The sequence below is a fragment of the Leptonychotes weddellii genome, chromosome 7 (genome assembly GCF_054177405.1).
Source record: "Leptonychotes weddellii isolate Sample4059 chromosome 7, ASM5417740v2, whole genome shotgun sequence".
In the NCBI taxonomy this organism is placed as follows: Eukaryota; Metazoa; Chordata; class Mammalia; order Carnivora; family Phocidae; genus Leptonychotes; species Leptonychotes weddellii.
The window spans coordinates 105,510,370-105,527,667 of record NC_138375.1 but is presented as its reverse complement, the minus strand read 5'-3'; the positions used below and the strand labels follow the sequence as shown (position 1 = coordinate 105,527,667).

At 43.1% G+C, this 17,298-nt stretch overlaps 1 protein-coding gene across 6 annotated transcripts in view; it reads right to left on the bottom strand.

Annotated features, from left to right (window-relative positions):
* The window catches only part of PPP2R2B (protein phosphatase 2 regulatory subunit Bbeta), a 444,097-nt gene that overhangs the window by 189,575 nt on the left and 237,224 nt on the right, over positions 1–17,298 (bottom strand). Inside the window, exon 1 of one of the 6 annotated variants that reach the window (XM_081826898.1) lies at positions 4,500–4,697. The exons of the other annotated variants lie outside the window; for them this stretch is intronic. Within the exon in view, the coding sequence (XP_081683024.1) occupies positions 4,500–4,521 (22 nt within the window). The 5' untranslated portion in view covers positions 4,522–4,697. Of the gene's footprint in view, positions 1–4,499; positions 4,698–17,298 lie in introns of those variants that run through there. 6 annotated transcript variants of the gene reach the window in all.

The window sequence follows — 17,298 nt, the reverse complement described above, 5'->3', positions numbered from 1 at the left end:
CTGCTGTTCTGGTCTTATTTCTGTGCTCATGGCCCTTGGAAGGACACACACATAACTCAATAGCTGATAAGTGGAATCAGAATGGTGTTTCTAAGAAAAACAGGCAGGGAGTTTTACAATTCTCACACTGTATCTCACACTATCACCACATTCAATGTCATATAACTTTAAAATTATGACTATGTCGTATTGATCTATCTTGGTTCACTGGTCTATTTGGAGAGGATTTACACATCTTTCTCTCCTTCTGATACCTTCTCAGCATCAATTTCCCTTTCTTCTGTTAAGAAAACCCTATCTTTTTCTTTTTCTGAATCCAATCTGTTCTGTGTATGTGTGTGTGCCTTTAAGGCCCCAGCTAATTGGCATATCCCTCTCAGCAGTGATTGGGCCAAGCACAAAAAAATACTCCAACTTGGACCAATGAGAGTTAGGTTCAGGCTTCTGCTACAGCACTGAGAAGACTGTAATATATTACTTTCACCCACTTCACACCAACTCCTCACAGCAATCCAAACATGTCAAACATTTTCATACCTCTGTGCTTTTGCAGATGCTATTCCACTTCTTGAATGAATGAAGAAATCCATCAGTTCTTCCATATGTTATTTTGGCTTGAATCCCCAAACCTTATGCTATCATATTTAACTCAATAAGCATGTACTCATTACTGTTATACCAGACCATCAGCTGTCTCCCCATCAACCAACCATTCTTCCCTTCTTCTGCCAACAGTCCCCTGGCTTTCCCCCTTGTCACCCTCAAGTCATGTGGGTAATACCCATCCTTCCTCAACATCAGAGTTAGGCTCTAACTGGCTTGAGTCCACCAGGCAGTCCATCTTACTGAGTACAGGGAATAGACTCAGGGTTGGGCATGGAATCCAAACAAACCAAATGAGAGGTTACGATATATTTCCTAAGGACTTAAGGAGATGTGAAACCCTGCAATACATCAGTCTGTTTTCCACCACAAACGAAGAGCCTGCAAACAGCTGCTGGGTCTACATACAAAGTGGAGCAGAGAGACTGTTGAACCAGGGTGACCCGGCTGAGCTCTGGATCAAGCCTTACCTGAAGTTAGCATTCTTCTGAACTTTTCATTTGTGTGTGCCAAATTTGTGATTAAATTTTAGTAGGATTTTTCAGCCTGGTAACCAAAATATTCCTAACCAACAGTGTGACAAAAAATGTTAAATATCCTAAGAGCCAAGGCAGAATCCTGTGGGAAGTTATAAACCATGTTCTAATCAAGTCCAAACTGTTCATGCATTCATCCATTCAACAAATATTTGAACACTTATTATATGCCATGTAGTGTTTTAGGGCATTAGGGGTATAGCAATGAACAGAACAAACAAATATCCTCTTGAAGCATCGATTCTAGTGGAAGGAGATATTTGATAAACAATCACAATGATAAATATGTAAAATATATAGTATATTAAAGATGACTATGAGCAGATAAGAGGTCAGGCCTATCAGAAGGGCCAAAGGTAGAAGGGGATTACAATTTCCAATAGCTACTTAATAAAGGCTCCACAGAAAAGACGACACTTGGACAAAACTTGAAGGAAACTGGCTATCTATGTAGGTATGTGGGAGAAGAGCAGTCCATGCAGAACACACAGCCAGCACCAAGACCTTGAGGTCTGGTAAGTTCAAGCAGCAAGTTCAGCGCAAGAAGGCTGCTGAGCATGGAGAGGGCAGCAGGAGTAAGGTCAGAGAGGAAACAGAAGAGCTGATGATGAATGGCCTTCCAGGCCACTGTAAGGACCCCCGCTTTTTTTTAGGTTATTTTTTTTTAATTTTATTTTATTATGTTATGTTAATCACCATACATTACATCATTAGTTTTTGATGTAATGTTCCATGATTCATTGTTTAAGTATAACACCCAGTGCTCCATTCAATACGTGCCGTAGGGACCCTTTTATGCTGAGTGAGATGGAGAGTCTTTGGAAAATTATGAACAGAGGCGTGATAGGATCTGACCTAAATTCTTATGGGAATTAGACTGCCTACTGTATGGAGAACAGATCTGGGTGTCAGAGGCAAAAGTGGGAGCAGGGGACTGTTACACAATGCATGATAGTGGCTTGGATCAGTATGATAGCTGTGGAAGTGATGAAGTGAGATGGGGTTTTGAGCAGAATTTAAAAATAGAGCCAATAGGATTTCCTGATGCATTGTATGTGGAGTATGAGTCAAGAATGACTCCAAGGTTTCTGGCCAGGGGAGGAAGGAGGAAATTGTCAACACCTGAAAAAGGGACCACTGCGGGCAGAAAAGATTTGTTCAGGACATGATCAGGAGTTCAATTTGAAAATATTAAGTCTGAGATGTTTTAGTAAACATCCAAGTGAAGAGTCTCAAGAAGTTGGATATGTAAGCCTGGAGTTCAGGAGAGGACTGGACTAAGGATAGGAATTTGAGAGCTGTCAGCATTTAGGTAGTATTTTAAGCCAGAAAACTGGACAAAATAACAAAGGGAGCAATTGTAGATGAAAAGAACAGATCCCAAGGACCAATTCATTTAATCGATTTATTTAATCTCCAGGATAACCTTATGAAGTCAGTTATTACGGCTACCCTAGCTTTACATCTGAGGAAATCAAAGTCTAGATATGTTAAGATCATAGAGCAACCTGGCCAAGAACACACATGCTTGTCTATATATCAACACTTTAAACTGGCATGTAGGGACCGAAACCTAAGCAGTCTGGCTCCAGAGTCTGTGCTCTTAAATATTACTCAATATTGCTACCTGTTCCCAAGAGGAATTGTTTAATCAGCTGGTAGATGTTTAAGATTAGCAATAAATACAGTGTATAGGACCTAAGAGTGGCCCACTAAGCTAAATGAATTGAGTGTCTTGCTTCCAGAGCTAGAATAGGCTACAAATACAATGCTGAGATAAAAGGAAGAGTTGAACTGGGGAACTGGAAGACCAGTTTGCTCACCGGTCTTCATACTTAAGTCAGATTCACTTGGGTGAACCTGAAAAGATACAGGTTACTAGGGAACTACTGTAGACATGATTCAGTAGATAATGAATGGAGCTTGGGAATTTCATATTGATAAGTATCTCAAGAAATTCTGAACACCATTTTGAGGAACCCTATCATAGGAAATCTACTTTGGCTCATCTCTGTCCAATAGATGTTCGCCCAAAAGATCAATAAAATTGGACTTCACTTCATCTTAGCTTCACAGAGAGGATGGACACAGAAAAAAAACAGCTTAGCTTGGAAAAACAGTTTGAAGTTCTTCACAAAGATCTTTAGTCTTTCTTGGTTAACTCATAGTCAGTTTTCTACTTGAACTAAAATTGATCTTATTCTTTGCTTATTCATACTATTAAATGAAATAGTGCCTGAACTTTGTACAGAAACTGGTGGATTGTTATTAAACACTCATTTAAAAAGGTAAGATGTGTATGAAACTTATGCTGTGCACTTGTCAGTGGAGACCCATGCTTACTTGGACATCTTCACCCAGCGGTAGTTACAATCAAAGTGTAAAAGCATTTACCTTCAGGATGTAAGTGAGTGACTACCCTTTATAAAACACTGCCAAAGCAGAGCTATAAATAAAGTGGGTTGGTGTGAATGCCCACTTCCTTTTTACCTCTGGTCAAATAGACAAGTACAGAGCTGTTCAGAAATGCACATAACTCCAATAATTCAGCAAGCAGCTGAGTAAGTCCAGAAAAACATGAGGAACATAGGTAATATTTGCTTCCAATTTGGTTAGAATCTAAAGGTAATTGCACGAATGATTTCCTCCAATACCAAATACTGTCACCAAATGTTTGCACATCCTATTGCTTTCTGTTTCTACTTAGGGCTTTGAAAACAGTCCTTACAAATTGTCTCTATTTTGGTGATGTGACTAATCACCATATTAATATGGTGTGGTTTCATTTTCATTTCAGAACCACTGACTCATCCAATTTATTGGCTTAATTGGGAGGCTATCAAATAGAATTGGACTAATTTATAAAGCAGGAGAACCAAGCCAACAAACAGTGATTTCTGTTTCCCACTGCCCCCCCACCCCACATTTTTGTGCAAGTGAAAATATAGGGGCAAGAAGGAATAAGTCCTCATTCCCATCCAACCACGGGTCCATCAACAATCCATTCTTTTAACCATGTTGTATTAAACATTTACTCAACAATATAGTTGTAGTGATTAAGATCATGAACTCTTAGCTGCATGGCTGTGAACATATCCGCAGTTTCTTCATCTATAACTGGAGCTAGTACAAATATCCACCTTATAGGGAATGTTAAGAAAAATAGATGGGATACTACACATAACATCACTAGCATAGTGTCTTGCCTACAACAAATACTCTGCCCTCATGAGAGACTATCATTTTTATCTATGCACATGCTCATCGGGAAGTACACAGGCTCCCCCAACCTCGGCCACTGTGCGTTTTGCTATGGTACTCAGTTGCCCAGCTGCTGCCTGCCAAGTGTCTCTGCTTTACCTCTTCTACTGCAGGCGCTCATTCAGTGCTTGTGCTGCTGACTCGAATGATGGTACACCGATGGATAACAACACCCACAGAAAAACGGCACTGCAATGATCTAACATCTGAAGAGGATTTCAGAAATGCAGTGGCATCATCTTCTTACTAAATTGAGGAATGAAAAGAAACAAAGGACATCTTCATGATGGGTCCACATGTGCCGGGGAAGTGGGTGCACTCCAGTGATCTGCTCCCCTGCTTCCAAATCTGTATGTGACCGGTTATCCCTTAGCCAAGCCATTAAATAACGACAGAGTCCTGGAGTAAGCAGAACTTGAAATTACTCACCTGGTCTCACCATGTACCATGCCATTTTTATTAAGGGATAGGTAGAGGTTATTGGGAGATACAGTGCTACTTCCCTGGCATCTGACTGCTCTGGTAGCTGCAAATGACTGACTTTTTCTCTCCATTTCCCTTCAGGGAATGCCCGCTATGTGTCATACACTGTGCCAAGTGCCTTGTGGGAAACAGGCAATGAACACAAGATCCCTGAAGTCAAGATAATGATAACCTATGGAACACATTATTTTACCAACAAATGCCTAGCAAAGGACCTGGCCCATAACTGATGCTTAATAAGGATCTGCTGAACAAATGAACAAAAGTATCATCTGGGTAGTCCCATCTACAAGCCCAGGGTAGAAAATGAAACTAATCAAGTCATATGCAGGAAGCCTCTACTGGTAAAAGGCATTTTCAGAAGGCATTCAATGTCCTTCAGCTCCTAAGCCTGGCCAAGAAGCACAAGCTTTCACTCAGGCCATGGATTCCTGGTGATTGCACTCATCTTGCACTTGCTGCATTAGCCGAGGTCTACTCTGGTCTTCTGGAGTAGACATAGTAACTTGACGGAGAACTGTTGGCAATGGGATCAGTTTGACTTCACCAACCTGTGCCCCTCTCCCAAAGGGACTCCACCTTTCAAGGTGGAAGTTGCAAATCAGCTCTTGTGAGCATCTTCAGAGTGAACTCTTTGTTAGCTCTCGACACCCCTGCTATGTTCTCCTACCATGGAGACGATGCACCATGATCCATACAGTAACAGGTACCGTTCCATCTGCAATCACTAGAATAAAGGTCTCTCATGTACATCCTACCGGCTATTATTTGTAGTGTGAATACAACCATGCTTCAAAGGGTTTCAGGACACTCAAGAACTTGAGGATGCACCATCTGTGGATTCTTGTCATCACAGAAAGCAAATAATTGCTTTTTAAAAAATCCATGCCACTATTGCTCATTTTTTCATCTCCACAAGCTATCCCACTAACCACCTCTGGGTATTTACACAATTTATCTAATTATGCAGTGGTTGAGAGTGTACTGAGCCTTATGCAGTGCATCTGTATATAGTGAATCCACCCTCCTAATTTTTAAAACTAGTTCTCTTGCTTTGTTTGTCTTCCTGCTAACAGTACAGAAAAGAATGACACCCATCTTCCTGGCCTCTGGAGGGATTCATGTTTTAAGAGCTGTAAAGCTGAAAGGCACTGCCTTCATGGTGAGTGTGATATCTCAGGATATATTTGCACCTGCATGTTTGAAGAGAGCTATCTGCTGGGCATCTCACACTACTGGCTGTTACTGTCATCAGATGGTATTTATTGAACACGCAGTCACTGTCTTGTGAGCTCCAAATTAATGGGGGACTCCTGAGAACCTAATTTTAAAACATTATCCCCGTCTTTGTTATCCGTATTTGTTTCAGAGCCTGACACTTTAATTGGCACTGAGGACTCTAACGCATGACTGCAATTCCCTTTGGAAAGCTCAGAGAGCTGCTGCCTTAAGACACGCCCGGGGCAGCCCCTGGAGTTCCGAGGGTGGCGGGAGCCGCGTAGCCACAAGCACTGGGACATGCCACAAATCCAGAAGAGAACCAGCGCTTCTCTGGGCTGCAGGCCTGGAAACGGACAAACAAGCCATCGTTCTCTGGGGGAGCCTCCCTTTGTGACCGCTCTGCCCTCCGCAGGCACTCCTCTGATTTTCAGTCTCCTTCTCGGGAGCTTTCCATTCTGATCCCTCAGTTTCTGCAGGGGTTTGGGGAGTCTGGTTTCCATCCTCTGATTGGCTTTTCCCCTCCAATCCTTTTTGATTCCCTCAGAAGGCGAACTGGCCCATTCCTTGCCTCTGTTATCCCACCCGTCTTCACTGTTGTCTCATTCCACTTCAGTTTCTCATCTTCCCCGGAGACTTAACCTCCCCGTCTATAGCACACCACTGGAGAGATGTGTCACACCTCTTGTAACCCCGGCTTCCCCTACCTTCCCGCATGAAGCCTTCCCAGGTGGTTATGTTTCTCTTACCCACAACTTGCATGGTCCTTGATTTAGATCTTCCCTCCAACACATTCTGTGCTGATCTGTCCAACGAGCTCCTTACAGACAGATGCCTGCAAGGATCAATCTTCACAGGCCTTACTCTACAGAGCACTGAGCCCAGAGCAGGTGCTTAGGAAATATTCTTGAGCAAATGAATTGCTTTAAATTATGTAAGTACTTAAGAAAGAAAGTTCTAGTGAGGTTAAAATCAACACCTAACATAATCGAACCATGTGCTGGTACTAAGTACAAAAACAATAAAAAATAACAACAGTAAAAATGAGTATTTACTAGGCCATTGACAATGTGCCAGGCCCGTGGCTAGGTGCTTTGCTTGGGTTTTCCTTGAATCGTCTCAACTTTATGAAGCAGGCGTGAGTATTCTAGATGGAGAGTTGCAGCTTCACTAGTTAACTTCCTCTAGGGCATATAGCTAATGACTGCCAGGCCCGGGATTCGGGTCCATGTCCGTCTGATCCCAGAGTTGGTTCTCTTAGCAGCTTTACCACGTTGTCTTCTTTTTCCTTGTGGGCCCATTATGAAAGATATATTCAGGCTTAACCAGGCTGACTTTGGGACTTTATAAAACCTTATATGTAAGGATAGGTGATGGACACACTGAGTACTCAGAGGTGACTTTTCAATTTCCTTAGGGAATGGCTGCTGATTTCCATTCCGTGGCAGACAGAACAAAGCCATTGCTAAAGAAAATTTACCTATTCTCTAGTTCTTAGGTGGAATAATGAATGATTTCTTCACTGAACAAGGAAGGGGCCAATCTAGGTTATTAGGACAAATCTTGTTCCCTGCTATCTGTACTTCTCCTGGTCTTTATCTTAAGAGGTTAACTCTACCAGGCTAATTTAAATATGAACGCAGTAAAGATTTTAACTAAGAGTGGGGGGAGGGGAGGCGGAGCGTAGAGGGAAACTAAGAGAAAATGAGAAATTTGGGGCAGTGCTGGTAGGGAGCTCTGTTCACGTTCGTTAAATGCCAGTGCTCCGAGAGTCCAAAGCCAGTAAAACAAGTGTGAAACCAATTGGGATTTCTCACCCTCAGACTACTTGAGGCGATACATATTGCATCCCTGAAATACATGGTTTTGCAAGGCTGGGCTACAGTTACTCTCCCATGCTGCAGAATGGCACAGTGCCAACTGAGCCTGGGACAACACATGTCCACTTTTCAGTCTTGGGTGAAAAGTGCTATAACCCAAAAGAACAGAGGGGAACAAAAGAGACTCAGCAAGAATGGGAATAAAGCATGAATCACAGAGGAGATTACCATCAAAAGCTTAAAAAAAAATCTGCCAAAGCTATATAGCTTCCTGCTAATGACTGTGACTGTAATTTCTGCATATTTTAACAGATGTTCTGTTTATAAAACTGCAACCGGATTTAGGGGTTATGAATAAAGCCAGGAGGCCCTGGAGATGTTTCTTTGTATGATTAACTGACCACAGGCCATTTGTTTTACAACAAAGATGCTCAATGATCCATAGTCCATGATTTATACCAGCCCATGTATACTAATGGCTGATGTCTCCATGGTACTTCTCATTAGCATCTGAAGGGGGATTGGAGGAAAACAGATTATGGGAATAGCTCCCCATTGCTCTAACATGATAGTTCATTAGTGGGTGTGGAATCGATCCGAAAGAAAACTAAGATAATCATAAGATGAAATTTGAATTATAAATTATAACAATTAAGGAATCCAATTCAAGGATAAAAGAAAGAATATGTCTTTTCATCTACCTAGCTGTATGTACCTTAGTAAACTGGGAATGAGAGGATTTTTTCTTATCTTCCAAATAAAAGGCAAATCACATTAAAATTCCAATAATAACAAACATCGTAACAGTGCTGACTTGTATCGATCACTTAACTATGCATCAGGCATCTACTGGTGATTTACATAAATTATCCCACTTCACTCTCATGTTATATATTAACAGGATCCCCATGGACTGGAACCAGAAAAACATTGCGGGCCACTGGCTACTTTTTCCATTTCTCATGACCCCTCCCTTTGCTCTTGTGTGTTCTCTGAGGCTTTCTCTACCAAATGCACCTGTGTGCTTATTCATATTCACTGCTGCCTAATTACTTCACAGCCTGCCCTTGACCTCATGGCTTCATTTCATCCTAAGCTCTCAAAGCTAAATACCTTGGTGGTATTTTTTTTAGTCTAAATTCCCAAAAGAAGGAACCTGATAGTCTTAGCTCTGTTTTTTTTTTTTGGGGGGGGGGTTGGTGGTGGTGGTGGGTACTAGGCCACATCAGAGGTCATAAGCCAGTCTACTGACTGGCTGCCTTTTTGTCAAGTCTTTTCCCTCCGGTCCAACCTGCTGTGGTGGGACAAGGCGGGGATGACACAGGGCACAGAATAGGGCCCTTCTTTGAACCCTCTGAGTGGAGATGGGAACAGGCCAAATTCCTTTAGATGGAGAGGTCACCAACAGTAAGTCCATTTCAGCCCTGAGGATGGTGGGGAAGGGCACAGGCTGTGAGATCAGGCTGCCCGCCTCTACCTCGTGTTAGGGGCAGCACTGTAGGCAGTTATGGAGTAAGACTGAGTTTTATTTGCTCATCCATAAAATGGGACTACTATAATTGATGTGGTTGTTATGAGAAGGAAAGGAGTATATAGGTGCTTAGCACAGTGCCTGATACAGAATCCACATTTCATCAATCCTAGCTATGACCATAATGCTTGGACTATATTTCATTAATAACAAGTTATAATTGCAATAACTTCTCTGTAGATAAGCCCAAATTCAAGGACCAGTTCGTTTCCAAGTGGCCCCACTTAACCGTGCTGGAACCAGAGGGAGGAGCAGCTGTGTATGTTCATCATTCACGTTAACTCGGTCATTTTGTTTTTATTGTGGACCAGCAAAAGCTGGTTCCTCAACTGGTTCTTATCTCTTGAGGTCCTTGGTGTTTAACAGAAGTCAGGGGGTGTCCTAGATGGGAATTTCCTGAATGACCCTGACAAATGCCCAGTGGTTCCTGGGGCTTCAGGAGTAATAACTGGCTCTGAGGAACTCACCACAAATTCCAAGTCCCCTGTTTCGTGCCCCTTTTTCTCCCATCCAGAGTCCCAGCTCCCAAGACTATTCCCCCTCTGTTTCTCTGGAATGCATCAGATCCTTCCTTCCATTTGAAATGTCTGGGTCAGTACCCAACATCTGGCAGAGCTACGCCCAAATTTGTTGGATAATTAAATTCTACCCAAGAACTCCACAGGGGGTGGCAAATGAGTACCTGAGGGCACTGCCTGGCCCTGGAAGTTTTATCTGAGTGCAAATTACCACTATTTGTGGGTATTTGTGAGCACAAAAGAATTAGTAAGTGCTCCTGGAACATCATCTCATTCCATCTGTTGCCAAAGTTCACAGTAAGTACCAAATCCAAGGGAGGATAATGAATTATGTGAAAATGAACTTATGCTTGGAATTTCAATATCCCCAGGTGATGCAAATAGGCACATTTGAACTCGCTCTGAAAAATCCCAAGCTTTGGGACCTGAACATATGGTCCAAGTTAGCCAGATGAGACATGGGATTTCCTCTAAGTAGGGTTTTGTCCGCATGTTGGTAAACAGTTGTCCTCATCTCGGACATTCCAAGTCATGGTGGGGGTGGGACAAGAATGTATCAAGGTCTTTCAGCAAAGGGCACACTCAGAAAAAAGGAGACCAAACCTTCATGTTATACCCCAAGGCTCAGAAGCCAGCACCAGCTATGCAAGTCTTTTGAACCCAAAGGACTTCTGGGGAATTGTAAGGAGTCCAACGTGGCTATTAGAATCAAGACTCAGATAAATTTTACTTCTATCTTCACTATCAAGATTAGTAAGATAATCAAGGAGCTAAAGCCAAAGCCATGAATAAAGTTCATGCCACAGAAGGTAGGATACACAGAGAAAATAGGAATGAACTTAGCTGATGGGCTGCTCCTTCCATATGATCTAAATCCTGCTTCTCCCTCAGAAACATGTTTACTCTACAGAACCCATGCCTGGCACTGTCGATCCTTCTAAATGCTTTACAGCTATTATTACTTAGCCTGAATTAGAACACTTTAAAGCATGTACGGGGAGACTAAATCCCCAGGCAATTTGTGATGCAAAATTTTCCTACATTGTGTATTTGTCAGTGCTGTATAAAACCCACCATTAGAATGACGCAAGACCAAGCAAATGCCTTGTGTGGGAGAATGCTCCAAGATAGTGCTGGGTATTATCAGCCACATTTCTTAACTTTAGTACAATTTAGACACTTGTAAAGATAAAGGTCAATATTTCAACACATCATTACATTTAAATTCAGAAGTGAGAACTGTTCTAAGTGAGAATCCAACCACTTGTAATTAGGCATTTAATAAAAATTCTCTATGTGAAGAGAAATACTCACTGGATATTGGGAGGAAAAAACCACAACAGAATGAACGTTTGAAAAATGTTATATTCTAGCTAAGTCATGTGGCTTAATTTGAACCATTAACAAATCTAGCAAATTAGGCTTCTCAAAACCCAGCGATGTATGTGGCTCCTAAAAATATAAGGAAATCTTAGCCCAGTCAGCCTGGCATAACGATGAAGAATGTGAATGTCAGTGTTAGGCCCGCCTGTGTCTAAGCCTGCCACTTATAAACTATGTGATCTTTGGCAAATTATTCTGACTCAGTTTTCCCATCTGCAAAGTGGGGGGGAAAGTAGGAACCACCTCACACAGTTGCTGTAAGGATGAAATAAAGTGATAATCATAGCTAATACTTATGGAGCACTTACCATGTGCCAGGCATTATTTTAGGCATCTTAAGATAGTTTCTATTGTATCCTCCCAATGAAATAGTGGAATAGTAGAAACATACTATTTTTATCTCTTCTTAATCATGAGGAAATTGAGGCTTAGTCAAGATCATGAACTTGTCCCAGGTATCATGATGCACAGCTGGTGCATGGGAACTGGAGCCCAGGCCCATCTGGGCATGGAGTTCATGGTTCTGGTGCCTGCCTTCTCCTTCGACTCTTGACCCACTGCCTTTTCAACCAACTACCTTCTCAGTTCCACTGGAAACACCTCGACTTGCCAGTAAGTATTTGCCAAGTGAATGAATGAGTCTTTGAATGTTGTTTCTGCTCAGGAGCAATGAGAAGCGCCTCAGTCTGAGCTGCAAATATGGCTGAGCCTGCGGACCTTTTGAGATTATTGATGAACCGGACACTAATCTCTTCAAGTTGGAACAAAAAGGGACTGACTGAATAATTGTCAAGTGTGCTAATGACCTTGACAACAAACCAAAGCAACGTGCTTGAAGAAAAGCGTCATGTTCAGTGGTTCACACTCTGTGCTGGGCAACAGAGAAGAAATGAGCCTGAATAGAGACAAGGCAACCTGGTGGGGGCTTTGCATTTGGGAGGGAAGCAAAGCATTGTAACACTCTCATTCCAGGAGGGTGTGACCTCTCAAGCTCCAAGAGTTGCTTCGGCCCTCAGATAAAAGGCTGTTGGATCCCAAGATGATAGCATAAACAAGAGCAATTCTCTCGCAAGCTGTGGGGGTCAGATTTTATGTGCCGAGATTAACTTTATTGCATTGAGAAGGATTTAATTGCAGGTAGCGATTAGCCAAATGATTAGGTCAATAGAATGCAGGTCAAACTGCACTCAGAAATATCTATGGCTCTTCTGACATGGAAGGTTGAAGACTGGGAAACCATTTGGGGACTCCAAATCATGTGAGCAGAGTTATCTGCACACCTTCCCAGAGACAACAGATGGACTCTTTTCTTTACCCAGCAATGATGGCGTGCTGACTCAAGGAACACTTGCCCCCCTACTCTTGGAACTGGAGAAGCCCAATAAAACAGCTGGGATCCTTAAATGCTGTGTTTGAAAGTGGGGGAAAAAATCTTGCCTGTTGTAGCTTTTCTTTCTCTAATTGCAGCAAAAATCAATGGTTTTGCAAATTCAAAGCAGAAAAATCTTCCCCATTTACTTAAGAAGCTATTTGGGCAGAAGATGAAATTTTTGTACTAGCCAGAGCCCTCCGACTCAGTCAGTGCTGTATTGCTATTAACCTGTGGAAGGAACTCAGTGACAGCTGTGGAATTCGGTAAGCCATATATGTCTAGAGTACAAACTATACCTCAGGAGAAAAATGCAGTGGTTGGAAAGTGTTTTTTTTTTTTTTTTAATTTTATTTAAAGATATTTATTTGAGAGAGAGAATGAGACAGAGAGAGAGAGCATGAGAGGGGGGAGGATCAGAGGGAGAAGCAGACTCCCTGCCAAGCAGGGAGCCCAATGTGGGACTCGATCCCGGGACTCCAGGATCATGACCTGAGCTGAAGGCAGTCGCTTAACCAACTGAGCCACCCAGGCGTCCTGGAAAGTGGTTTTTCATTTAAAGCCTACCTTACTGGCTCACGAAGCATACCAACAAACAGATTATACATACAGATGCAGCTCCAGGGAAAAGCTGTGTTTGCCAGCTCCTCTACGCTGGGACCCCAAAATGAGCGGCTCATCTGTGACCTAGACCTGATCGTCGGAGGCCACAAATTCATTTAATTTTCAGCAACTCGACGCATCCTGAATTCCTACTTCTTGACATTTATCTCTTAGGATCCCAATCACATGAGGGCAAAGACCCAGAAAACTTGCCTGACCCTAATGGTGGCCACTGAAGCAGATAAAGAGATAACAAGGGGGAGGGTGGGCGGAGAAGCCAACTCTTTCTCAATTCTCTGGGAGGTTTGCAGCTGTCATTTCACTGGTCTTGACAAAGCGTTCGGTAAAGGAGAGAAATGATAATATGAACTGAGTGGACCACTGAACATATGGGAAAGAAAGGAGGTAAATACAGGTGTGTGCCTGGGTTACACATGTGCACACGTACACACTCCCACATATGTGTACGTATGTGCGCACACACAGCCCTTTATCCAGGGTCACCCAGAGGTGGTAACAGGGACCGTTAACTGTCCTAAATTTTAATCCGTCCTCATCAAGTTGTTTTAAGAAACCACGCAGTTCATGTCTACCAAGGAAACTTTTCCTCTTCTCTGAGAGTTTGCTATTTCCACCCTCCCCAGTTGGGGCTGCCACTCATTTTCAGGCTCTCTAGGAATAAAACATAGCATTCCAGGAAATGGCTTATGCACAGGTCTTAAGCACACTGCTACTGCTCAGCTTGTAATAAATGCTCTAGAATCCTGTGTTTGTGACATAGAAAAGAGAAAGAAGAGACACCGGACTCTTTTCACTTGCTATTTTTTTTTTTTTTTTTTGCTGAGCGGGATCCTAAATGCAGACTGGCCCCTAAATCCCTGCAAAGACATACCTGGCCTGGAGCTTCCTCAAGATGGAGAAGCGAGGGAGGGACACAGGTGCCCTGGAATTTCATGGAAGGAACCAGGAGATCAGAATCAGCACATCTGAGTGTTAGCTCCGGCTTCATGAGCAGTTGCTTACAGGAATAGTGTGGGCAAGAGGAGTTCTCTTCCCCCTTTGTTATCCCTGGCTGGCAAACGGAGAAGGACGTTTTACGAAGTGCTCAGTGCCACGTAATAATGCGAGAGACGGCAGCCGCCCGGGCAAGTGCACAAGGTCATGAGACACTGGCGCAGGAAGCACGGGATGCTCGTTTCAGCCTTGGTTCTACTTCCAGTGGTCCCATGACCCGAAGCCTCCCCCTCTGGGTCTCCAAGTCCTCTTCAGAAAGAAAGGGTATTGGTCTTCTGCCCTAGACTCCAGGTGCTCGACAACCTCGACATCCTGTGTGTGGACCCTTGGCCAGCGAGGCCCTGGGGGCCTGGAGGGATGCGGCGACTCAAGCGCCACCCAGATCCACAGCATCAGGACCTGCATTTCACAAGACACCCAGTGAGCTGTTTGCACACAAAAGCTTGGGGATCACTGGTCTTCAAATCCCTTCCAGCTTTATCATTCTATCACTCCATCATAAATGGTCCAGAGCTGTGCAGTTTCACAGAACATCCATTTCATGAGACCACAAAACTTGCTATTTGTAGCTGAGGAGGCATGCTAGTGTTTGTTGTTTATAAATTCACTTCTGCTTCATCAAAAGGAGTCTGGTCAGCTCTCTCTGTTGATCCTCTACCTCTCTGATCACAAAGCTCATCAACACTGCTATCCAGATGTGTGTCATATTAAAAGATACTATACCAAATTTGCTGAGTCCTATAGTATTAAAGATGTTCATACAGTATTCGTAAAGTATGTTATTTAAAACATAAGGCAGCCCTAGGAAGTAGGTCCTATTTTTATCTTCATTCTACTGATAAGAAATGTGAATCTTGGAGAAGTAACTTGCCCAAGATCACACAGCAGGAATTTGGCTGAACTGAGATTTGAACCCACATCTCACACCAGAGTATGCACGTGTAACCACTATGGGACATGCCCTCCCCAACTATTTGGTTAAAACTCCCAAGGCACCTTCTCCTAAGTATTCTCATTCTACCCCTGTATCTTGCACACCATTCTTGATACTCTTCCTCCAATCATACAGTATTTTACAGCTGTGCCATCTAATGTGGTAACCAAGAGCCACATATGGCTATTCAAATTTAAACTAAAAATTCAGTTCCTCATTGCACTAGGAATATTTCAAGTGCTTAGTAGTCGGGACACCTGAGCGGCTCAGTCAGTTGAGCATTTGACTCTTGATTTCGACTCAAGTCATGATCTTGGGGTCATGAGACTGAGCCATGTGTTGGGCTCTGTGCTCAGTGGGGAGTCTGCTTGAGATTCTCCCTCTCCCTCTGCCCCCTCCACCTGCTCTCACACATGCTTTTACTCTCTAATGAAGAAATAAATCTTTATTTTTTTAAAAGATTTTATTTATTTGATAGAGAGAGAGAGAGAGAGATAGTGACAGCAAGACCACAAGCAGGGAGAGTGGGAGAGGGAGAAGTAGGCTTCCAGCTGAGCAGGGAGCCCGATGCGGGGCTCGATCCCAGGACCCTGGGATCACAACCTGAGCCCAAGGCAGACTCTTAATGACTGAGCCACCCAGGCGTCCCAAGAAATAAATCTTTAAAAAAAAAAGTGCTTAGTAGTCCCATGTGCTTAGTGGCTACCATGTTGGACAATACAGATAGAGAATATTTCAATCATCACAGCCAGTTTTTTTTTTTTAAAGATTTCATTTATTTATTTGACAGAGAGAGAGACAGCGAGAGAGGGAACACAAGCAGGGGGAGTGGGAGAGGGAGAAGTAGGCTTCCCGCTGAGCAGGGAGCCCGATGCGGGGCTCGATCCCCAGGACCCTGGACCATGACCTGAGCCGAAGGCAGACGCTTAATGACTAAGCCACCCAGGCGCCCCCATCACAGCCAGTTTTATTGGATAGCATTGTTTTAGAAAATCAAATGGCTGAAAATTATTGCTCTATCATTGGCCTTGTCCCTTATTTTACTACTTCGCGGGGCTGTACACTCTTAAATGCACACTCAGAAAAGTCATCTCAGCATGCCTCCCCTAAGGGGTACAAAGCTCTCTGGGGAAGAACTGAAAGACCTTGTATATCCAACAAGATGAGAGCCCTAAAATTTGACCCTGATTTCAAGTTCCAAGACCACATCCACAAAGGAGAAGTGAGGCTTTGGTGTGCATTGCCAGCCTTGTAGCCTTGGCCTTTAGGATTCATTGTGACAGCTACTCATTTCTATCAGGGGGAAAAGAGTCCAATCAGGCAGAGTTTTATTTCCTCCCTGAAATAAAATAGACCTGACTGGCCAAGGTATCTCCAGAGACATCCGCTATGGGGCCTTAAATTACCCAGTAACACTTCTAGTCCATCCCACTTCCATGCTGGAATTTGCAATCAACATTTCTCTCTATTGGACAGACCATCTGCACGTTTCTAATACCACTTTTATTATTACCTTGTAAATGTAAAATCCTCGAGGCAGAAATGCCAGCTGCTAACACAAGAGTATGTATGAGCACCTACTTCTCCAGTGATGGATGTCCCTGGGTCCCTGAGTCTCAGAGAAAAATATACCAAGGATTTGCCCAGAAATTGTGTCTTATATGGATCCAATGTCAGGGGCTTTTGTGGTCAGTTCTCTCCAGTGATCCTACTGACACAGAATGACCTTCCCTTTCTCTACCACACACAAAACCTTGTACTGGGCTGTCACTCTATCTATTTTGGAAATTGAGGCAAATAATGGGGACAGAAACCCTTATCAAATGCTCACAACCAGAACAGTTTCTCTGACAGGTATTCATAAACAAGAATAGCTATTATTTATTGAGATCCCTGCTTTCATTTCTCTAGTAATTTAGCAAATGTTTACCATGTGCCTATTTTGTGCCAGACACATTCTATGATCCATCAGGCCCCTAACAGAAGAGTTCAGACTCTCACAGAATTCCCAACTTAGTGAAGGAG